Here is a 25,354-nt window from a genome sequence, read left to right on the forward strand (position 1 = left end):
TGGTGAGAGGCAGGGAACACCCTGAACTGGTCACCAGCTATTTGCAGAGCACAAGTAAACAACCATTTACACTCACATTCACATTTATGGGCAATTTAGAGTCTTTAAATAACCAACCATGCATGTTTTTGCGAGGTGTGAGGAAGCAGGTGTCCCCAGAATAAAAACATCAAGGCACCGAGACAACATGCAAAGGCCAAAAAGGTGGGGCCAGGATTTGAAACCCGGTCCTCAAAACTGTGACCCAGATGTGCTAACCAGTCATCCAGAGTGGCTAACACCAAAGGGTTAGGCACCATGTCTAATTCATTTCTGTTACACACATTGTTGGAGCTTTGATGTGGTGGTATCTACACACTGACATAGAAAGCTATATTCATCCCGACCAAAAAAAAAAGTCTGAAAAGGTAACTGAATGTGAAATAAACTGAATCTGAAGAGACTGAACTGACCCAACTGACATAGATAAAGCCTCTCTTTTAATTCAAAATCACCCAATGTGTCCCCTTTATTTAAAGTCATTTTTTGTTAGGTAGCAAGGAGCCAGGGTTCTTTTCTTAAAAGACTGAAATTTGTATGCCACGCTCTCAGATCTCAAATCGAGAGCGGTAAGTCTTTGGGGAGGACTTTGGCAACGCATGAAAAAGATTGGACCCACTGGCAGTCACTGCTTGCTAAAGCCCGAAAGCTAAAAAAAATAAATAAATAAATAAAAATGCTGAGCTCCAAATATGGCAAAATCTGTTTTAAAGCAAATGTGGCTTTTTGGAAATCTAAACTGTACAAAGGGCTTGGTTTAATAATCCTTCAAGTACATTTCGCATCTGACCTAGAAGCAGCTCATGAGCAGTATTAGATGCATTTCAGGCCACAGACAAATCTAAACATTCAAGACTTTTACTCGGTCATTTCCTGTTCACAGCTTTGTATACACTCGCTCCCACCTCCCCTCCAAGCCTTTTGGTTTTGTCAAGTGCAACTGTCACGTGTTTAGGCTCGGGCAAGTGTGAAATGGGCAGGTGCAATCGCCCGGTCCTCAAGTGCTTTGTCTAACAGTTAGGAAACTCTTCACTTACATCACGTCAAACATTGAGCTTCTTTGGTCTCTCCTGTGTCCTGGATAAACTGAAGTACAGCACCATTTGTGGGCGGATCTGCCATCTCATATGTAATATGTAATGTTATAATATAAAATTATGTAGTTGTCATTTTCATAGTTTTTTCTCCAGTTTTAAATTTTATATTTCTTTGTAATCAAATCCTTTAATCATGTAAAGCACATTGAATTACCCTGTGTATGAAATGCGCTATATTTAGAATAAATTTGCTTTGCTTTGCTTTGCTTTGCTTTATCCATGTTCTGTACCACTAATTTGTTTCATGAGGAGCTTTAACCTACCTACCTACTTACGGCTGATGCAGAGAAAGACAGTCTACATAATGTACTGGTCGCCACCCAGTCACAGTGCAGATCCATTCACGCCATTATTATTTATACAAGGTTCTGTTTTTGTTTAATATGGTTCTAAGTTGTAAGTCTGCACAACAGAAAACAAACAAACAAAACCTAGCATTATAGCTGCACTAAACCCATCCATTTTCTGAGCTGCTTATCCTCACGAGGGTCATGAGATGCACTAAACACAATCGATTTAAAAAAAACTCATTAAATGTTCAAGTTAATACAGACTTTTTTTTTGGGAGGGGGGCATAGACAAAGTATCAAACGTTGAAGCCTGTCTTATGTTTGCATTTGGATGATACAGAGGAGTCATGGGAGAAGGTTTTGTGATCAGTCGAGACCAAAATGGAAATTTTTGGTCATAATTTGTTTTAGGAAGATGAATGATGAGTTCCATCCCAAGAACACCATCCCTACTGTGAAGCATGGGTGGGGTAGCATCATACTTTGGGGATGTTTTTCTGCACATGGGACAGGACGACAGCACTGTATTCAGGAGAGGATGACCTTGGCCATGTATTGTGAATTTTGGGGGAACAACCTCTTTCCCTTAGAGCATTGAAAATGGGTCGTGATTGGGTCTTTCAACATGACAATGACCCAAAGCACACAGCCAGGAAAACCGAGGAGAGACTGTGTAAGAAGCATATCAAGGTTCTGGTGTGGCCTAACCAGTCTCCAGACCTAAACCTAATGGAAAATCTTTGGTGGGAGCTGAAACTCTTGTGTTTCTCAGCGACAGCCCAGAAACCTGTTTGATCTAGAGAAGATCTATGTGGAGGAGTGGGCCAAAATCCCTCCTGCAGTGTGTGAAAACCTGGTGAACAACTACATGAAATGTTTGACCTCTATAATTGCTTATAATTGTAAACAAAGGCTACTGTCCCAAATATTAACATTGTTTTTTTAGGCATTCAAATACTTATTTGCAGCAGTATCACACAAATAAATTGTTAAAAAAAATCATACATTGTGATTTCCGATTTTTTCTTTTTAGATTATCTCTCTCACAATTAAAATTTCAGATCCCCCCCCCCCCACCCCCACCCCCGTGAGTTCTAAGTGCTAGAACTTGCAATATAGCAGGGTGTTAAAATACTTATTTTCTTTGCTGTATATACCCCACTCATCACGTGTAAAGAACAACTGGCTAATCTTTTGTATTTCTCAACATCTCAATGTGAGCCAGGAATTCTTCACTCTCAGAATTCAGTAAATTTTCAGAAAAGATCGATCTGAAGGACCTACCCAAGTTTGACATTTTCACGTTACATTGATGTCAAAGCCAAAAGCTATGCAGAGCTGCTAACTCAACCTTTTTTTTTGCAATTAAAAAAATCTCTACATGCTGAAAGCCTTGACGTGAATAAGACGTATAGTAATACAGAGTAAGGTAGACTTCTTGTGGTTGAGCCTCAAGAGTCACACTTTTGCATTTCGTTTGAAAACTTTAAAGCTCCTTCAAAGACAATATTTAACAGGGTCAATTTGTCACAAAATGGTAGTCTTGTTTATGTGCATGTAGAAAGAGAATAAAGCATTTATAATTTGAAAGTAAAGTGGTCAGGGATGAAACCATGTAATTTTTGCTTTCTCTTCCCTACTGGGTCTCCACAGGCAAAAGGTCAACTTGGTACCAGAAGGGAATCATTGACACAGATCTCCTATTAATGACCCATTTATCTCATCTGCACAACAGAGAAAGGCAAGTTACAATATTATGGTCAGTAATATGTGAGGTAATTTCAAGATTCTGACCTTTAAGAGAAGACCCTAAACTAAAAAGTTATTATACAGATATCAAGTGAAAGAAAATTCTAAATTATTAGCAGTATACGTTTGCATCACACAATACATCAGTGTGATTGAACAATAAATACCTACTTATTTGATAGTAGAATAAATCTGCAGTGTGAAGAGGCAAAGCTTAGAAGTGGTTGTATTGTCCTCCTGGTTGCACTGTGGGAAGTATATCACAGCGGATGCTTTGCCAGATATTCATGTGACTGCATCGCTTGCAAAGCACATAACAGAAACACGCTTGACCTATTTTGCCCCTGTTAGTGCAACACTGTTCATGGTTTTCCAGTCTGTTGGGGAGTCTGATTCAGTCGTGCAATATTTGGCAATAGCAACACTTGACGGTCCCGTTGCTTCAGATCAGGAAGAATGTGATGTTTGAATCCCCAGGTTATTTGTAGTGTTTTCCCTCTTTCCATTTCCTGTTGCCAAAATGCCATAACTGGCTTCCACACTCTGTTACCCAGTGTGCATCTGCCACTTCTGCAAGCCGTTCTAACATTAGGGGATGCTTTTGGGCTTTGGCATACGCATGAAAGGAAGGGAAGGCATGTCATGATGATGAACCCATTTGTGTAAGCTTTTTTTTGTCTATTGAATCGCTTTTAATATGTGTGTTATGCGTATCCATTTTCGTTAACCCAGGTGTGAAGCAGAAGCAAACGCACGAAAAATGACCTGGAAGTGAATATAATATATACGGACTGTGATGGGCCCAGAGGGTTTCAAGTGTGCCATAGATAGTTTGTTCACACTTTGTTGGGCACATTGCTGCCATTTGCACTGTTAGCTCAAAATTTTGCAATAAATACTGTAAAGGTATAGGTGTACGTAAGAGACACTTGACGACCTTCAAGCATCTCATCAGCTTTCAAAACTGATAGTCACCTTTTTGTCACGGACCGCATCATAATTATGGTTTCCCTTGAAGGCTCATTATGACTGCTATGATGGCCCATAGTTACTCCATAATCGTGATTTTTGTTCAAGTTTTTTTCCATTTATTTAAAAGGGCCATTGGAAGCATAAATACTTGCTACATCTCATTGTTTTTAAAAGTGAAGACAATCTGCAGTTTTGGTATTTTAGCAAAAAATATGTTGTTGATAATTTTCCATTGTTTGCTACATAAATTGATGCAGAAGACTGGGACTGGCTCCCAGCCCTTGACTTTTACACCTCAGGTCTACAAAAAATAACAAAACTCGCCTCATTTATCCTAATATCATTGATTGAAAAGTTGATTAGGGGTACTGTAAAAGATCGCTCTACTTGGTTTTATTCAGCTATGAAATTTGTATTCATGCAGGAATGTAATGTATTATGCTAATATTGAACTATATCTTATATCACATTTTTGTGTATGTATTTATTTATATTTGCTTTTAATATGCTTTGTTTTAGCTTGTGGTCTACTAAATAAATAAAAAATTAAATAAATATTTTGAAGGTCTGCATTTTAAAAGCAACCAGCCCAATTTTTTAAGCAAAAATGATAGCGAGCAAATAGGTGTGATGCATAGGCGACAGCATGGTGCATATAGTATATCCATGGTCAGAATGAACATGACGTTGCCCTGCACACGGACTGCAGATTACATGTGCAGAACAAGCTCAAGTCTACGCAGTCACCTTGCCGCTGACCAGCCTTTGTTTTCCAGTCCTAAATTTTAAATTACACGTCTGCCTTCCGTCTTTGAAAAATTAAAAGCATGCATCACATAATGTTTGTGCATTAAAGACGAAAGGTAATATCTACAAGTTAAACATATCATTTCTGGATTTGCTATGTCATTTGATTTCAATTCCCAATTGAGATCATGTTGAGCACTTTGAAAAGGAGAAAAACAGCACAGCATCCGGTTCCCTCATGTTTTTTTTAAAATGCACTCCAATTCCAGTGCTGGATTTAAACATCTGGAGAAGTCTTTATTTTTACTTTTACCGCTGGACAATGCAGACTCTTGGCCTTCAAGAGGCATTAAAATGAGTCAGTCAGATGAGTAGGGGAGAAAAAAGCTCTCAGAAGTGCCCATGAAATCTTAAACACATTTCCAACGCTTCTTATTTGGGCGGCTGCAGTGGCGCTAAACAAGCTCACAGGTTTCGCTTGGCAGAATGCAACACTTTTGTTCCATTTGTAGCTTGTTTGAGTTGTCACACGAAAACCTTGGAAGGTGTGTGGGAAATGTATCGCTGTTTTCATATGAAGTGACTACATGGAAAATGTTGTGCTTTTTAGGCCGATCATTGACTCATTAGAATGCTTCTGTAATGTACCGAGCTCAAAGCTGTCAGAGATTCTGTTTTACAGAATAGTTAAATCCAAGACAGAGCAGCTTAAAGTGAATTTGGCAGGTCATGCAAATGCCAATCTGTCCTCAAAAAGAGCAAAGTTGCAAAAAAGCCTCTCAAAAGTGACTTGCTGTAATGAGCTTACATTTGGAGTTTTGTGCGAAATGTAGATGACTTTGGCAGATGAAACACACGCACATGCACACGTATATCTACAACTGAAGTAAAAGGGCAGTTTTCAACTTCAATCTGACTACAGTTATTTTGGGAGACAATCTAATATGGGAATTCAGAACTTTGTGTTGGTTGACAAAACTTTAAAACTCACATACGTGCACACATACACATACACACTTCGTCACTTTTTCCGCCATCTTCCCAGCTGCCTGTGGCCATCATCTGGCATCGTCTTGAGCTCCAATTTTCCAGAAGACGTCTCCCACAACGATGGTTTGAGCTGAATTTCCCCCTTAACACCATATCAGTCAGTTGTGCTGTGTTGACAAAAAGGCAATGGTTTCCTCTTTGTTTGGTATGTTTTGTGATCAGACTAGAGTTGCACGGGGGTGAAAGACTGGAAAGTTTTGGGTAAATTTCCATTTTGAGTAACTGAGGAATTTTGGAAAGCCCAAACTCGAAGGATGAATGGCAAGAGATCATATTCAAGCATTAAAAATAATAGATTTGTAATGCCCTAAGATGACCTCAATGCATAATAAGGCAATTAAAAAGCATTTTCATTATGTTTTAAATATTCTATTGAATATTAGGTTTTTTACTAAATACTTCAAAACATAAATATTCAGTTAAATATTGCTTATTGCATATAAGTCAACCCATTAAAAATGTACAAAAATGGACCCTCCATCTAAAGCAAAATGTTTCATTCAAAATGGGAAATGAAAAGAGCCTCTTATCCTCAGGCAAAGTCATCTTCATCATGCAGATAATTTCCCCTCTGTCACATCCCATCGGAAACGAGAGTAGGACCCAAATGCAGGAACTCGGAAGACGCAAGGTAGTTCAAGAAGAGACACGTTTATTATATGCAGAGGTAGGGGATCGAGCAGGCAGTCCGGTGCACCAGTGGTAGTTCGGTCGTCGGGCGAAGAGAGCAGATGAGCGGACAGGCAGGAGTCGGGACACGGGAGAACAATCAACGCAGGCAGAAGTATCAAAGGAGTCAGGCTTACAAGGTTGGTCGGAGAACGGACGAAGGTCGGTACACACAGGTTCAATCAGGGATACCGGAGCACACGAATGGGACAAGAAGATCATACGAACTGGCGCCGGCCAGTTGTCATCGCGGTCATATAAATCCATAGCATAATCAGGCTGCATGAGGTGCAGGTGTGCACCTTCCAATCAGCGCAACCGTGGACACCCGCCCAGCCCAGGCTGGAGCGGCAGGATCATGACAGTACCCCCCCTCAAAGGCACGGCTCCCAGACGTGCCTAAACGAAAGAAACAGACAATAATTATTAATACAGGTAGGGGTGGGCACGCGGAGGTCCCGGGTAGATGGCCAAGCGGGTTCCCTCGTACCGATTGGTGTACTTGGACCTACAGGGCAAAGTCGCTCGGGTGCTGGAAATGCGGGGAGGTGAAACAAACTGACTGGGATGAAAAGCCGGGCAAAGAGATTCAAAATCAAAGTCATCGGAGTCGTACTCAGGCAGCCGGTCATACAAATCGCGGTCCTCCTCATATTCCGAAAAGTCAGAGTCCAGAAGAATATGAGGAGCCGGACGGGTCGTGTTCGGGACGTATTCATACCTCGCTGGCGGAGCGTAAGACATCAGGGAGCCTACCCGGATTGGACAGGCTTGGTCCTCCGGCAGACGGTCTACCTTGCATCGGTCCCGGCGACGCAGGGTCTTTCCTGCTGGGTCCTGTATTGGCCAGTTCGTTCTGTCACGTCCCATCGGAAACGAGAGTAGGACCCAAATGCAGGAACTCGGAAGTGTGCACCTTCCAATCAGCGCAACCGCGGACACCCGCCCAGTCCAGGCTGGAGCGGCAGGATCATGACACCCTCTAGCTGTTTTGGGCTATCTTCTGCATTTTTGATAAACCCTTTCAGATATTTGGCAATTTCATACTTAACTGTATTGGCATTAAATTAAAGTTTTAGACGGGATTGAGTCTGGAGGAGCGGAGTCTGCTCAGTAGACCTGGGAAGCTTCAGTAATACGGCGACAGGGTTGATGATTTTGGTAACGGGGAACGGACCAACAAACCTGGGAGCAGGTTTGTGTGACTCCGTCCGCAGCGGAAGACCCTTGGTGGACAGCCACACTCGCTGTCCAATGTTGAACATCGGCGCCCCGCGCCTCTTGCGGTCCGCTGCGGATTTGTAGGAGCCGCCCAATTGGAGCAGCGTCCTGCGTGCTGCCTCCCAGGTCCCCTTACAGCGTCGTATCACAGCCAGGGCTGACAGCACCATGGAGTCTGTGGCCACCGAAGGGAACAGAGAGGGAGGATAACCATGCACGATGTGAAAAGGAGCCATACCTGTAGAGGTGGAGGGCAGGGAGTTGTGAGTGTACTCCACCCATTTGAGGTGTTGGCTCTAAGTGCTATAGTCCCGGGATGCCAAGCAGCGAAGGTCGGTTTCCAAGTCTTGGTTGACTCTCTCTGTCTGGCCGTTGGACTCTGGGTGATTGCCCGATGTCAGACTCGTCGAGGCGCCGATGTGGGTGCAGAAGTCCTTCCAAAACCGGGAGATGAACTGCGGTCATCTGTCCGAAACCATATCCACCGGGAGCCCGTGGTAGCGGACGACCTCGTGCAGCAGCAACTGGGCCGTCTGCTTGGCAGACGGGATCTTCGGGGGCCGTCACGAAATGTTCCATCTTAGAGAACCGGTTCACTATCGACAGTACCACCGTGTTCCCCTGGGAGAGAGGTAACCCAGTGTCGAAGTCCACCGCGATATGCGACCACGGGCGGGAGGGAATGGACAGAGGCCGCACTTCCCCAACAGGGCGCAGGCGGGACGTCTTATTGGCCGCACACACCGGGCAGGCATTGACGTATTCTTTTACGTCTCTACCGAGGTTGGGTCACCAGAACCGTTGTTCAACCACCGAGCACGTCTTCGCTATGCCCGGGTGACAGACCATCCTATTGGTGTGGGCCCAGTTGATGACGTCCCCCCGCAGTGATGGCCGAAGTTTCCGCGCGATCCCCCTCATGGATCCGTGCGAGAGCGTCCGGCTTGCCATTCTTAGAGCCTGGGCGGAAGGATAAGGTGAAGTGAAAACGGGTGAAGAAAAGAGCTTACCTGGCCTGACGACCGTTCAGCCGCTTCGCGGTCCTCAGATATTGAAGGTAAAAACAAAGAAAAAACACATGGGACCATATTGGCTGTGGGTTTTTCATTAATAATATAACAAAAATCATCCGTTTGACGACACTTGACCTTTAACATCCCAGTTAAACTCTATTGTTAATGTGTAAATAAAAAAGGTAACAACAATCAAATACACTTTTTTTTCTTTTCTTTGACATTTCTTTAATTTTCTGGGCCTTCACTTTGCATTTCATGCTAAACATTGTCTCCTATGTCATTTTCCTTAGTTCCTCAAAATATAAATGATCTTGGTGTGCCATAAACTGCTTTTTGTCAAATGGATTTTTTTCAAATAACTAGCCACAAATTAGGACTTGTTAAGACACAATGTCTTGTCAGGAGTAGCTATTATTGGTGTGATAAAGTAACTGGAATCTAATTACATTTTCAAGTGCAGTAATAACGCGTTTCGTTGCTCGTTACTCAAAATGGCGACATTATTGGTATCACTTTTGTCCACTTACTTTTGCAGAGTTTGAGATTCCTAATTCAAGTAAACATACAGAAAAGTGATCGTTGAAACAATGTCAAAGTGTGGCAGGAGCTCACATTTTGATTTATAATGAACACAGACAGGCATGGAGCATGTCTAACAGGAGGAGATTAGGATCAGATAATTGAGTCAATTGATTATCTATTTTAAAGATTCACGATATTGTAAAAAATGGAGCAATGCCCATCACACCTACAGAAATTAAAGATTTAGCAGGAAGCATGAAACTCTCCCAATTGTAGCTGTGACAGCTAAGTCCACTTTTGAATAAAACTTTCTTGATTTATGGGACTTTTTTTTTTTTTTTTTTTTACAATTACCCAGAACAAAATGTGTGTGATCACAATTTCCTTCTTATTGGACGAGAGCGACTGGCTCACAATCGCTGTTCTTGTTCATTTCAAATGTTTCAGGCTGAGGTCAGCACAATGAAGTTCAGCCACACCAAACTTGTCGGAGCATGACTTCATAGAGCTGATTTTTAGAAAAGGAAAAAGGGCCTTTCATCAACCTCCTCCCACAACATTAAAAGCATGTGTCCAAAATGTCTTCAGGTAAAAGGAAGAATTCCAATAAAAGGTATGTCCCTTTTGTTTGTACATGAACATGACGACTATCCTGAAATAAAATGGAGGGAACACAAAAGCTACTGAAACAACCAAAAGAAGAAATCAAAAGATTTATTGGTACTTGGAGGCTTGGTGGATGGGCCGGCACTCCAGAGACCCAACTATTTGTACAGTCTTTTATTTATTTCTTTATTGAATTCAAAATAAATTCTTCCCTCTAGCTTTTGCAGTCGGAATCGCAGTTTGACCGTGGAACCATCAAGTCCTGTCTGTGTCCCATATGGGTCGCTGACATTGCATGGGGGTAAAAGACCCGTGTTGCATTCTCCAACAATCTGAACTTCAAGGCAGTTGTGGGAGCCTTTGTGAAACAACAGCAGAGTGAGGCAGCTAATGAAGTCCTTGTGTGAGTACATTCCTTCCATGAGTGCAACCATATGTTTCTCTGTGTGCAATCTAAATTTGCACACTTAAATAAGGGCGTTTCGTTTCGCAACCGAAATTTGGTCCTTCCCACGCATGAGCACCTAACTTCCTCCAGGTGCGTGAGTGAATAGATTTCGTTTAATTTAAAAAATGATATAAAATTACGGTGTGGACCTGGATAAAGGTTCTCTGTGTTAATTGCATTAATCACACACATAATACTACATCCATAAAAGTGTAGAATTCGGGGCTCATCTAAAAGGGATTGCTTGGTGATGGTTTCTGTTTTTTGTGCAAGTAATTTTTTTGACAATAATTATCTATACACAACCACAAATACTAAAATGAAGCACCTTTGTCTAACTACCAGCTTCCCCAAAATTTGTCGTGCCTCCTGATAAATGACAAAATTGTGACAAAAGATTTCTGAAAGGGGGCAGTGGCCAAAGTTTCCGTCATCACAATTAATCAAAGGCCCTCAAGCAAAGCATAGTAATGCAGAAAATGGCAGCGGCGTCTGTTGCTTTTGTGACTCACGATATGAGCGCTAAGTAGGCTTGTGAGGGAAAGGCAAAGAGAGGAAATCAACTGAGAAATAAAAACACAGTCCAAGTGTTCCCCGAGTGAGGATTTTAATAGGGCAGAAAATGTTCCAGATCAGTTCCTTTCAAGAACCAATCCAGAGACCACGGTTGTTAAGATCTTGCTTCGATCTCATGAACGAATTGGTGCAAGCTTTCATTATCATTCATCAGTTCAGCTTGAACCCCCCCCCCCCAAAAAAAAGGCTGTTGGGTGACCTCTTGTGGTAGATTTCAGCGATTGTTCACAGGAACAACCTTGATACATCATCAGTGAGCTTGTTGTTCCTGATTACTTAATTATTATTTAGAGAAGCTGTAAGAGATAAACGAGCTAAATTATTGTGCACTTGCAGGGAGCGTGAAATGAAAAAAGTGCTTTTGTCAATACGTGTCTTTAACGATGCAATTTTGTCAGTTAAATACATTAAACATATATGGAAATTGTTGTAACTCCATAATAAATGAAGTCAACCAAATATTATAGCCACCAGGATGATGCAGCCAAAGCACGTGGTTTTAAATGAGTTACACTCTGATACCAGAAATAAAAATTAAGTCTTAAGATGATATTTAGGAATAATGTGCCCATTACAGCAAAAACCTTGTAAAACCTTTCTTGCTCACTCCTTTTCTCTGGTCTTTCCAAATAATTCACTCCACCAGCAGATATGAACGTAACCACATTTAATTCCATTATAACATACATAGCAATCAGGTGGTACCAAAGAAAAAAAAAAAACAAATAGCAAAATATCGAGTGATAAATTGGACCAATAAACCACACTGATGTCAATAAATCCACCATGGCACAATGGGATGTGAGACTGAGAAACACCAGGACGATATTGAATTTTTCTTAAAACAGTACTGCATATCATATCTTTCACTCGGGAAAGCAAAGCACATTTGCTTTTTTGTTAACAATGTATGATCCCTAACTATGAGCTATAGCACGTTTATTTACTCCCTTAAGTGTACATAATCTTAACAGAAGACACTCCACACGTTTTCCTCCAGAGTAGAAACGGCACAGTGGCCTGAAAAACAGGTGATGGCAAATTTTCAACATCATGTGTCCAACTCTTAGACTCTACTACTTCTTTGTTTCTTTTACTTCAACTTTTCAAAAAAATACACACATTATGAAATATTTGCCAGCAAATACCCATATGATTAAGTCTTCAGGAGGAGTTGGGCAGCTGCATTGGTAAAAATAAAAAAGGCCTTCTCAAAACAATTGGAAAAAATTAAAAATATAAACAAAATAATTTGTAAAATAAGTGAAAAAAATATGCCAATGGAAGTAACGTATCTACTTGATAAGATTTTTAAAATAAGATTCACATCCTTTTTACAAGATGCTTATCCTCACAAGGGTCGCTCAGAGTGATGGAGCCTAACCCAGGTAACCTCAGACGAAAGGCAGCCTAAACCATGAACTGGTCATCAGTCAGTGGAAGGGCACATATTGACACTGTCACAGAGCAGGAATCGATTTGAGACTCCCTGCACAAAAGTCAGGTGTGTGCACCATTAGTGACAAAGTAAGCTATTCTAACTTAAAACAAGTCTTTTTGTCTTGCTGAAAATTTAGGACAAACTTAAAACTGCCTAAAAATAAGTGCATTAAGATCTTTTCAGGAAAAAGTAAGATCAATTAACGAGGTAAGATTTTGTATTTTTGCGATGTAGGTTTGGGGTTTCATTTAAAAGTGCTGGTTTCATATTTATAAAATGTATGAAGAGGTTCAAGCTGAAACATTCGGTTCCAGAAGCCCAACCTGCTGGTATTGGTCAGTTAATCGGCGTAATTCAGCCTACTCGGCACAAATCACGATATCACCCTTAGCACACAATGCAGTGGCAAAAGCTGCACATAGAAAACAGATAACCAACTGACCATTGTACATTGAACATATACTGTGTAGTATTTTGACATTGTATAGGACTGACAATAAACAAACAAACAAAAAAAAAACATTACGAGAACTGATGCCCAATTTCAAGAAATACTCCACACGTTTGGCCTATTCAAATTGAGACTTATAAATACAGAATACATTTTTTTTTTTAATCATCAGGGTGACAGCACAGTTTTGGTGTACAGTGAAACCACAAATTAATCGTCCCGGACCCAAAGGACAGGTGCAATCAACAATGTAGTTCTGGGAATAGCCACTGTTTTTTACTTGAGTGCTGTTCATGTACAAGCATGCAATGCAAACATTTTACTGTATATTGATACATACTGATATACGTTAAGCATTTTTTTTCTTTTTTGTCAAGCCGTTCACTATGGCATTAAATCGTAACAGAAATGATAACAGGAAGCACACGAAGCTTAAGATTGGTGAAAATGGTACATTAGAAGCTGGAGTAGGGAGTTTAGTGGCCTGAGGACACTTACAAATTTTTCAAACATTTATTTGAAATTCTTTTGTACTGCGGTGGTGGGTGTTTTTAAGGCATGAAAAAAAAATTTGATTTGTTTAAGGGACAAATAGCAATAATGAATCACCTCTCTCCCCTTTTCATCCGTTACTTTGTGATTTCACTGTATTTTACTTACAAACGCACACACACCAGAAACTCACATGGATATTTTTTAAATATGATGCAAACATTGTTCTCCTGCCACATGAACCACAATGTGTATCCTGAAGTGAAATAGGGAAAAAAAAAATAAACTTTGGCGTATCTCATAGTGCAGCAGGTGGCAAATTTACAGCTGAGTGCTTCAACATTACAATTACATTCAACACTGAGGGGAAAAAAGAGCAGTCTTACAAAGACCAACATTTATAACAAAGGCTTGAAAGACAGACATACTTCAAATCAAATGTTTGATGAACTCCTTTCACGGTGTTGATGAGAATTTTTTGCATTTAAACATTGACAAAAGTCAAAATCTTAGTCTGACGTTACCTTTTGTTTAACTGAGTGAGCTAGCACATTTCCTATTGCTCGCCACTAAAATCAAAACAGACCAGATGGCATTCATGGCTATGTTTCGAAGTGCTGTGATGATTTTTTTAGGTATTTCTGGGGGCTGATTTCAAATGCTTTAAACTGAAATGTGGAGCACAAACAATATCCGAACAAAATCATGAGTGATGGCTCATAGAGGTTTCAAAGTCTGTATAAGGCAGCAGCTGAATATGAAAAGAAAAATAGCATGGCGTGAACATGCTGGCAGATCCAGGGATGAACAGAGGAAAGATGAAGCTGTGTGATAATCGTAAGCGACTTTCTCCAAGCTGTCATCAGATCTGAAATAAAGCTGGCTTGATGCTTTCACACCAACGTCTCCGGCAATGTGTCCGCACTGTCTGATGATAGCAGCTGCCATATTTGCCAGCGGTCCCTCTGCCAGTCCTGCCACTCCTGGCTGTGCAGCATCATGGGCCCATCGGAGTTTTTCTGTTCAGCCCTTGGCATATTGTGCTGCAGGGGGTGCTGCTGAGCTGCTGGAAGCCGTGGCGAACTTTGACAAGCGGCCAGATGGTGGTGAACATTATAAGGGGGAGGGTATCGGACACTCTCGTTAGAGTTCACCCAGCCTTTCATTCCCGACGTTGTGCAGGCTCCATGAGCATGCTCGAGGGCTTGCACAGAGCGATTGTTGGTTGGCTGCAGGTGAGGGCTAGTGCCCAGACCGGTCACTGGCGGGTGGGGTCTACACCCGGCGATGCCAGACACTGTCCTTGTTGGCAGTGTCATCGGCTTGTGTCTGCTATCATCACGGAGTCCATCGAGTCCTTCCTGTATTCCTTCCTCCTTCCTGTATGTAATATTGTCCTGGGAACCTTCAAAACAAACATCCATGATATCAATGGAATTAATAAAAAAAAAATACTGTGAATTGACAGCGGTTGTCATGCACATGTACAGCACAACACTGGCATTTCTTATTTACAGTGTTTTTATTGTGTTTTGGAACTTGTTTGCAAACTGATTTTGGTTAATATGAAAATTACTATTTGAAAACTCAAATGGTGAAGATTAATCATATAGCTTTTTTTGTATAATGTGAACAAACCTTCATTTATACTAAGAATCTCCATTCATTCTACTTCTTGATCCACATGCATGCATTGCCAAACCGCTCATTGTTGCTTTGTTTCTTTGTGGATTTGTGTTTGTCTGAAACTTATTATTTTTTTTTTTTTTGCACACTAGAAACAACGTCGGGAATCAATTTTCACCAAAGAAATTTCCTTTCCCATTATAAAATTTTTAAAGGTTTTCCAACTTTGAGCACGATTTCAGTGAATTGTCATTTCACTCCCCCGTCCTGCATTTTTGCCTAAAGAATCACCGGTAGCTCATGAAACTCTAGGATCTTGGAAGATACTAGACCAAGGGTGCCCAGACTTTTTTACCCCAAGGTCTACTTTTCAAGCAGCCAGCCTCTCTCGATCTACCAGCGGTGTCGTGGGGTGGGGAGAAAGCATGGAGAAAGTGGAGAAAGCAAAAGAGAGATCAACTTGCAAGAACACGCCTTTATGTGCGTGCAATCGACGTATCTCTTATACCTGAATCAAGCAACGAGATGCATGATAGGCTGATGTCTTTTTTTGGGGGGGGCACACCGTCACTCGATCAACCAAAACTGCATAGACCACCCCTGTACTAGAGCATCATGCTCACCTAACCACCTCAGAGTGCACTTAAGTAGGCCGCTAGCTAGCGCAATAGAACTGTGAATAGTATACCAAAACTTCTAAACTGTAAGCATGACCAGTATTATTAATCTTAGTATTAAGGAACACAAAATGTTACTGGTTTGATGCTGTACTTTTTTGGAATATACAACCTTCGTGTTAGAGGACGCCACTATTTTCAAGTATGTTTACACTTCATTTGTCTCCAGAGCTGTCCCACTTTTTTTTTGTACTTTTGCTGCTAACCATAGATAAATAATCCTTCCAAGAAACTACAATAGTTTCCTTTGCAAGAGGTGGTGTGATACCACGTGGCTGCATGTGCAGTGCTAGGCATGTGCTAATGCCTGAAACACTTTTCAGTCATGCCTCCTATCTCTACAGTCTCTAATTAGCTATTGATCTTATTCCATGAACAGTTATAAAATAATGACTAAATTAGAGGGATAAAACTGGGCCAGAGATGAATGATTGTTTTTGGTCGCGGAGACCTTAAACATATTCTGTATGATGGCATATATATTATTTTCAAACTCTACCTTTAATTTGGAATACCAAAGATTCTAATTCATCAAATAATAATGTAAATGTACAACATAGCTCTGTTGAGTAATGTTTCCTCTGTCTTTTGTGGTTGAATAGGATATGACTTGCAGAGAGGGCCCGAGTTGTCAGGCAGGCAGCTCACCTGTATAAGTTTGGTCCTTGAGTGCTTGTTTGAGAGTCGTGTGCCACGTCCCCCAAATGTTAGCATGTTCCTCTGATATACAGTCTAAAGAGAGCAAGTGAGAAATAAGGTCAAATGGATACATTCAGCACCAATACTGTCAGAAGAAAGATGTTTTGTACCAGATTTACAGCTCACCTGGTCCCACCCTGCTGTCAACTCCAGACTCCCCTGCCCAGGCCGCCACTTGCCCTATCATCGGACCATTTGGCTTCCCTGCCTCCCCTCTCCGTTCATTCAGGGTGGGGGAGTTGTTGTCATATGGAGACACCTCCCCACTGGATGGTTTGTTTGAGTCGCTGGAGGAGTGGCGTTCGCTCAGGGTGAAGGGCTCCTCAGAGTGGAGTAGATCCATACTCCTGCGGGGAAAACCAAATTGTATTGAAAAACGGGAGTAAACAGGAGGGGGAAAATGATCATGTGTTACGGGCATAACTTACTGTGATGCTTTTCGTCTCAAGAGATAGTCCACCACATCGGGGTCTGTTTCCAGTAGACTCATTAAAACTTCATTTTGCAGGTCAGGTGGGACCTACACAAAAAGCCATTTGGATTAATTAAATCAAATTTTTAAATCTCTCTGCTCAAGGCAACAATTTTAAAAGCTCAATATCAGTCTGTATTTCCTGTGTTTTTGGAGGATGTTTAATAAATTCTGACTCAAGCCGATTTACAAAAGAACTCACATATGTAATATCCCACCCCCATCTCAAATAAACATAAAAATGCCTGATCTCACCAAGATCGGAAGCGGTCTGATGTGGTTAATTGGCTTACTGTAGGAATGTGGCCTCCAGAGAGTGGCAAAGGCAGATTACAAAACACAAAAGTTTAAAGTTTCAAAACTTAAAATGACATGAGCCGCCTGTCTGCACTGTTGGAGGATCCTGAAAAGAGACAGGAACAAAGCAAGCAAAGAAGAAGCTAATCCATGTGAAATTGTGACCTCTCCTGACTCCACACAAATGATTTCATGCCAACATGTTCTTTTTTATTTTGGAAATAACGCATCAAGTGTGTGAGTGAAGATTTTATGATGCTTTGGTCAGAAAGCTGGCACAATGTACTTAATGACAAGAAAAGTCAATTTCTGTTCACACAAAAATGTGAAAGTGCATCGGCTGACATGTAAGTGAGGATGAGAGTCGACTGACCATGAAGAGGGTCTGGTAGCTGGCGATCATTTTCTGTAGCACAGCGATGACGGCTGTACTCTCCTCCGCCCGGGCTGAGCTCTGGACACTGAACTCTTTGTCTGAAGACTTGAGTTTATGGAGCAGGTTGGGGCCAAAGATTGTGGCCAGGTTTAAGGAGGTCATTTTGTTCCCCGTGATCTGCAATGAGGAAGTCAATCTTGTTGGAAGAGTCAAGCGTACTCTACGCCATATACGACCCTGGTCACTCTCATATGTGGATATAAATTGGTTATGTATCCGACTTGAGCGCAGTATAGACACTCCTGGCACACTTGTCCAATCTATTTGTCATCAGAAGGAAATAAATGGCACAAGGGTTTGACAAAATAAACATGCGACAAAAAGTTATAGCAGACAAAGGAGCCGATAAATGAGTGGCAAAAAGAAAAACCTTCACAACTGATGTATATAAGAAAAGGTTGGCTCTGGTTGCACAAAATCCTTGAAAGGATGTCATGATGAGACTTATGTGACAGGCTGTATTCACTTCGAGACCAAGAGAGCCAGACAGACAGACAGAACTTTATTCATCCTTTGGGAGGGTTCCTGCTGCATCATCACAGCACTTACAGTAAAAGTAATAAAAAAAACAGTATCAGTAGGGAACTAAACAAAGTAAAAGTACATTTTTAAAAAGTGACATCGTAATCATTAAAATAGTGAAATAAAAATCCAGAAAACTGAAATTCAGTACGACTTTGTTCTCAGTCTTTGTATGTTTCCAGCCATTATCTTCAAAATACTTCGAAATAAATCACCTGAATAAATTTTAAAGGTGTTTAACCACTCTGCATGTCAGTTTGTACCTGCATTTTAGAAGCTATAATTAAAGATGCAATCACATCCCTTGCGATCTGTTGCAAGTTTATGAAATTAAATGAATTCATCTGTATATACTCCTCTCAGAATGCCTGAAATGAACTGTGTAGCAATTTTGCACATATGGAAGACTCACTCCTGGGTGGATTTGATTAGTAGATCACCCTCCACATCTGTATGTGTGCGCAATCACGTTTGAACCCATTTTTAGTAAAACATTCAGTAAACCAGGCTGTAATTGTCTACCAGAGAAACAGTTATGGAGCTCATTGTGTTTTTTTCTGTGAGTGATGACTTTACCTCCTGTCTATCTTTGTCTTGCCGGTCATCGGCATGGTCGGCCACGGTGGACAGGAACAACAGGAGGCGGTGCAGTGTGTCGCTGTTGGATGCTGGGAGCAAGTACACCAGGAGCTGCATGACACTTTGCTGCTCCTCTGCATCCAACACTGCAACAGGGACAGGTCAAATTGTATCAGAAGACAAGTTGAGCTGTCCTCGAGTTACACTGAGAAGTGGTTCTGCTGGGCAGGAAGTAGGCGTACATGTAGTGTTTATGAAGGCAGTGTACAGCTCTTTGGTGAGAAGTGGGTCAGGCATGTCCCTGAAGAACTCCTTCAACAAAGCGGCCACATCGTGAACGCTGTGCTCCTCATCTAACTGGACATCAATGCCACGGTCAAACTCCTCTCGTAACTAAAGCAGGAAAAAAAATCTGGTAAAGAAAATAACCAACGGAACGCATTTTTGTTACCGAGCATTATGGATTATGATCATTGTAAAGTTGTTACTCCCCTCTCACACTGAATTGTGCTAGTGTAACTAATAGTGTGTCCAGTAATTGCATTTTGGATTTGTCCAGCATGGTATGTCTAATCTTGAAGTTAAATAATATGTAATTGCTTAGATGAAAAAAGATGACACGCTGTGGCGACCCCTAATGGGACAAGCTGAAAAATAAAGAAGAAGACTCAGTTTGGTTTAAACTGGTTTGACCCTCATTATCAAAACCACAAAAAGATGCATCCATACATCCATGATCTGAGCTGCATATCCTCACGGGGGGTCGCGGGATTGCTGCATCTTATCTCAGGATCTTATCAAGCAGGAGGCGGTGTACACCCTGAATTGGTCGCCAGCCAATCACAGGGCACATAGAAACAAACAACCTTACTCACAATCGCACTTAAGGGCAATTCAAGATCGCCAATTAATGCATGTTTTTCGGAAGTGAGAGCAAACTATAGCGCCCAGAAAAGACCTACCCAAGCACGGGGAGAACATACAAACTCTACACAAGCAGGGCGGGGATTTGAACCCCGGTCCTCAGAACTGTGAGGCAGACGCTCTAACCAGTCATTCACCGTGCCTCACAGAGCCAATTAGGTTGTACCAAAAAGAGCACCAACCTGCCGAACTCTTTTCTTGGAACTTCCCACCCGGAATATCCCAACTGTCTGCAAACCTGAGTGTGGAAAAAAAAGAAAAAAAAAACAGAACTACTATAATTGTAGGGTCGGAGCAGATACAAAAACAACAGAGTGTCTATAACACAATAGGGTGTGTCTACATACCGTATTTCTCAATGTGTTGACAACAGCTGTCGACCATACGGGGGACCTGGCGGTATATAGGGTTGAGACTCAGCCGTTTATCCCTGTGCTTCTCTTTTTTACTTGGCGTCTCTGCAGGCAGGGAGAGCTGCAGTGCTTCCAGTAACCGGGACTGGTTGTCATCCAGATCTGTTATCGAATCTACCGACATGCCACCCTGAAGCCGAAACATCATTTTTTTTTTTTTGAGAACATTGAACTCTGCATGTAGAAAACACACTAACCCTCTTTAAACCATGGGCAGCGGACTCACACGTCTGCGCACTCGCGGTGCAGCCTCAGGCGTGTTGGGCGACGTTGACTCGTTGGCTGTCTCCGATGTGGAGCTCAATGATGAGTTACTGCTTGAGAGCTCCTTATTAGAAGATCGCTTAGTCGCAAACTGTGTATTAAACCAGAATTAAACTTATTATTCGCTATCTTATCTTATAACTCCTCATTGTTTTGAGATTTTCTGATTGGACGTTCAGGCCTGTGCACTGACCTGTAGAATGGAAGAGACAAGGTCAGAAGAGTCCTTGTGCTCCTCTCGCTGTGGCGGATCCTGACGATAGCCGTCCTGGCGCTGCCTATGCGCCCTGTCATTTGCGATGACCTGGGAAAGGGGTATACTGAAGGCTTGAGGAACACCCTCTGGAGGCAAATAAAAAGAAAAGGAGCCAGAATGGTCAATTACGATCTCGATTAAAAAGCAAAATTTTGCAAAATTTAAGAGAAAGAAAAACTTGAAAGGGGCTATTGGAGTTTTGTTTTTACACTTGCCACTTGTAAAATTTCGCAATACTACAGTTAAAGTGTTAATCCATCCATCCATCTATTTTCTCAGATGCTTATCTGAATGCTGGCGCCTATCCCATCAATCATCGGGCAAGAGGTGGTGTGCACCCAGAACTGGTTGCCAGTCAATCACACAGAGAAACACACCCACTCACAATCACACTTGGGGGCATTTTAGAGTTGCCAATTAATGCATGTTTTTTGGATGTGGGAGGAAACCGGAGTGCCCGGAGAAAACCCACCCAAGCACGGGGAGAACCTGCAAATTCCACACAGGCAGGGCCGGGATTTGAATCCCAGTCCTCAGAAGTGTGAGGTAGACACTAACCAGAATCACCATTGTGCCCCCAGTGGGGATTTACAGTGCCTTGAAAATGTATTCATAGCCCTTGAACTTAAAGTGTAATCACAGAAACAGCTTTTTTTGAATGACAACATACAGATCACTAATTATCATACCTTGAACAAAAATCAAAACCTTTTAATGCCCCTTGCCCAAAAATAACGTTGTGTTCTTCCTGCAGAAACAGCAAGTTATTTTTGCCTCCTTTTTTATATTTGCATAATCCATATGACGAAGGATGAAAGACAGAAGAGACTAACTGCATCCAGTAACTATGACTGAAGTGTGTGTGGCTAGATATGACCAGAACATGGAAGCACAACAACTTTTTTTTTTACACAAACTCAAAGCAATGTACACATCTGATAATCACAAGACAGATGCAAGGTTGCACGTATTCACGAAAGCGTCATCTAGGCTGCATGATGAACATGAAACATCCATGGCAAAACCTCATCGATCAAGCCGTCCCAGGCTCCTTGTATACAATGTGTGAGTATGTGTGTGCAAGTATGTGAATAAACTTCATTTAAGCGATTTTCTACAATGCTTGTCCAGATTAGGGTTGGATAGTGGGGGCTGAAAATCTATCCCAGATGGGCAAGAAGTGGGGCACACCCTGGACTGGTTGCCAGCCAAAAAGATCAATGTAATGTACTTTGCAATCATTTAGGTACTCTACTCATTTCTGTTTGCACCACAGCTGAAAGGATGCCAAAAAGTGATATGGTCTTAATTTTGGTACCCTACTCATTTTTTATATGCTTACGGTCCTGCAATGAACCCGAAAGAAGAGCTTCATTTCAAGGACAATTTATATTTCTATGTATTTTCTTTCAAATCTCAACTCATTTGTATGGGGGTGTTAATCTCATTTCACATTGTGGGACACATACGGCCTCGGTAGATGTCAAATCGGCCGGACCTTCAAAATTATACCATAAACTGCTATTAATAACCAAAATATCATGTCTTTCCTATGTTTTGGTGTAAAGAAGCCCAAGAACTTTATGAAAATATTGAAATGTAATAAACATTCCTTTTACAAAATATTTCATGAAACACCTCAGATTTCCTTAGACAAATGTGCAATTTACTTTTATCATTAACATATATGCATTGCAACTGGTCCCACTGATTGTACAGAGGCACAAAACTTTAACAAGTAATTGGTATTGAAAAATATAGTAACGCACTTTAAGATTAAATGAGATTTATAAAGAAAGAATTTCTTAAACCATTTACACATGGGAATATATAATTTAAATGTAATCCCTGCCTACACCTTACAAATAAAGGAGAGTGCTATTAAATGTGTAAAGAAGAAAGTATTCACATGTCCTGTAAATGTGCAAACTTCATACATGAAAAACACATACAATACATACTAAAAATTCACAAAGTTGCATGAACAGTAGAATTCCACCATACTTTTTTGTTGTGAAGTTGCTGACTAACATTAAATTGCACATTTTTTCATCATCACAGTAAGGATTCATCTTCACAGTATCTAAGGCAGCATTTTAAAGGCGTTCGTCTAGTCTGTAGTTGTTTTTGTTCCTATTACTTACTTGTACTTACTTACCAAATGTTTGACACCCCTGCATTAGTAGAATATTCAAAAACAACATAGCGAGGCATTTTCAATATAGATTTTCAAAATTTAAAGCCTACAATTGTCAGAATCTGTGATGTCAGACCACTGGAAAAGGTTGCAGCCGCCGTGCTGGAAGTCTGCGCATTGTTTTGTTTCCGTCACTTACTGAGTGATAGCCAAGATTAGTAGAAACGGTGAATTACTATGTGTAGTTTGGCTCCAACAATTCCGGTGGGAGGGACGAAATATTTTTTTTTTTTTTACTGGAACCAATTTTGAATCAAGGTGAGGGAAAAGATGGAGATTATGGTTTTGAAAAATCATCAAAGCTGTTCTCACTAACTCGTGCCTTGTTGATCCATCTGGATTTGTTTTGAAACCTAGAAAATAGATGTGAAATCATTTTCATACAGCAAAAACCACAATTTTCTATTTGTATATTTTAGTTCAATACACCCCTCCTTGAGCAGTCACCTTATTGTGGTGGAGAGGTTTGCATGGCAAATGATCCTAGGAGCTAAGTTCTCTGGGGCTTTGTGCCCCTGGCAGTGTCACCCCTAATATAGAGGACCGAGGTGTGGGACCAAACAAAGCACAGCTCAATGACCCTTTATGATGATGCTAAAAAATGGACTCAGTTTGCCCTTGCAAATGGTCAGTTCAATGCTTGCTGGGGTGATAGTCCAGAAGGTGTGTTCCAACTACAGGGGATCACACACCTCAGCCTCCCTGGTACAATCTATTCAGGTGTCCTGGAGAGGAAGGTGTCAGAGTCAGGAGGACCAATGTTGTTTTTTCTTGGCTGTGGAACATTGGACCATCTCTACTGGCAGGGGGTGCTTGGGGGTGCATGGGAGTTCTCCCAAAATGTCTATATGTCTTTTGTGGACTTGTAGAAGGCATTCATGTTACTGTGTCCCTCGAGGAGTCCTGTTGGGGGCGCTTCAGCAATTTGGGGTACCAAACACCCTTATAAAGGCTGTTTCTTAAAGTCTCCTTAAACGTGCCTATACGATCGGTGTCAGTTTGGTCTGCATTTTCATCAGTAAATTGGAGTTGTTTCCAATGAGGGTTGGAAACCACCAAGGGGGTCTTTTCACAGAGATTCTGTTTGTAACCTGTATGGACAGAATTTTGAGGTGCATCTGAACCACAGAGGGGGTCTTGTGTGGTGACTATAGTATTACATCTGTGCTTTTTGCAGACGATGTGGTTCTGTTGGCTTCATCAAGCCGTCATCTCCAGTGCTCACTGGAGCAGTTCAAGTGTGAGGCAATTGTGATGAAAATCAGAGACAAATTCATCATATGTTTGTGACATATTGGCGAGCAAAGATGAATCTGATTCATGATTTCACTATGTGATAGCATATTGAGAGGCCCCATAGCTCTGTGGTTAGAGCCTTGGTTTGGTAAACCAGGAGTTGTGAGTTCGTATCACACTGGGAGAGGGGTTCCGTCATCCTGTGTAAAAACTGTGCCAAACAAATATGAGCATTCATCTGAGATGTCAAGCTGTGGTGACCCCTAATGGGACAAGCTTAACCCTCTGTTGACCCATGTTGCATTTTTGCACATGGTACATTAGGGCACCTTTTCCAGTTTACCGACTTGGCATTTGCCATTATTGACCAGTGTTGTACAATTTCAGATAACCTGGAACCCAGCTTGGTTAACAGAGGGTTAAAGGTAATAAACTAGGTAATAGCATATTTAATCAGTTAGTCCTTGGTAAAGTAGAATATTTGGGAATGCATTTATTTTATTATCATTTATTCTTACCGAAAGATTCGTTTTGCATAGAAAACTTTTACAAATTGTTTGTTGAAAAGTACCACAAGAAAAATAGTTTTCTCCCGAAAATGAAGAATAATTGTGACTGATAATTGGGATGACAATATGGATCAAAATAATCATGATTATTACAATCATGCAGCCCTACTGTCAATTATTCCAAGTCATTATATGAAACAATTTATTTTCGCTTGTCTTCACAGTTTGTCACTGACCTTTGATTGTGGAACGGCAGCATATCTGACACAGTCTTGCGAAGATGCGTCAACACTGTCACTTGAGTTCATATTTGCATGAGTTATTATAATTCAACAAGAGTGTGTTTACTGAAAAAATCCAGAATCACCAATTTGATCAGAAAAGCCTGTTTTACATTACCTCCATCTCCAATCTCCGCCTGGCCCTTTTTCAGACTTGTATGTTTTGCAGACAAATATACAGTGCACGGAGCATGGTCCCTCCACTTAATATAAAAACAAACTCTAAACAGATTTTAATTTTTATTGCCTCTCTGTTTACCCAACAAAGACCATCTCACCGGAGGAAGGTAGAGGCAGAGTTGTGGCAATACTTACACAAAAGGGAGACCGTGAGATCAAGAAACCCTGCCAAAAACTTAAGAACTTGAAATACCTTTATCTTTGCTCTTCTCCTTGGATAAAGAATCCAGCTTCCTTCTTAAGGACTTTTTCCTCTTCTGTCCATCTGTGTGGAAACAAAAGTAATTAACTGAATACATCGAGAGTACAAGATGTCTTTATTTGCTGTATTGTATTTAGAGTTTGATAGTTTATAAATTGAGCAAGGCATCCTAAAGTAGGTTTCACAAACAAATCTGCA

At 41.2% G+C, this 25,354-nt stretch overlaps 1 protein-coding gene across 3 annotated transcripts in view; it reads right to left on the bottom strand.

Annotated features, from left to right (window-relative positions):
• Positions 1 to 11,654: 11,654 nt before the first annotated feature.
• LOC133491594 (rho GTPase-activating protein 6) overlaps positions 11,655 to 25,354 on the bottom strand; it is an 81,809-nt gene continuing 68,109 nt past the window's right edge. For all 3 annotated transcript variants that reach the window (XM_061802914.1, XM_061802904.1, XM_061802922.1), the window contains 12 exons: positions 25,148 to 25,219; positions 20,489 to 20,637; positions 20,258 to 20,386; positions 19,966 to 20,161; positions 19,801 to 19,856; positions 18,937 to 19,087; positions 18,692 to 18,840; positions 17,531 to 17,710; positions 16,817 to 16,908; positions 16,515 to 16,735; positions 16,338 to 16,421; positions 11,655 to 14,791 (listed from right to left, as the gene is read on the bottom strand). In XM_061802914.1, the coding sequence (XP_061658898.1) occupies positions 14,280 to 14,791; positions 16,338 to 16,421; positions 16,515 to 16,735; positions 16,817 to 16,908; positions 17,531 to 17,710; positions 18,692 to 18,840; positions 18,937 to 19,087; positions 19,801 to 19,856; positions 19,966 to 20,161; positions 20,258 to 20,386; positions 20,489 to 20,637; positions 25,148 to 25,219 (1,991 nt within the window). In that variant the 3' untranslated portion in view covers positions 11,655 to 14,279. The remainder of the gene's footprint in view (positions 14,792 to 16,337; positions 16,422 to 16,514; positions 16,736 to 16,816; positions 16,909 to 17,530; positions 17,711 to 18,691; positions 18,841 to 18,936; positions 19,088 to 19,800; positions 19,857 to 19,965; positions 20,162 to 20,257; positions 20,387 to 20,488; positions 20,638 to 25,147; positions 25,220 to 25,354) is intronic.

The sequence above is a fragment of the Syngnathoides biaculeatus genome, chromosome 2 (genome assembly GCF_019802595.1).
Source record: "Syngnathoides biaculeatus isolate LvHL_M chromosome 2, ASM1980259v1, whole genome shotgun sequence".
In the NCBI taxonomy this organism is placed as follows: Eukaryota; Metazoa; Chordata; class Actinopteri; order Syngnathiformes; family Syngnathidae; genus Syngnathoides; species Syngnathoides biaculeatus.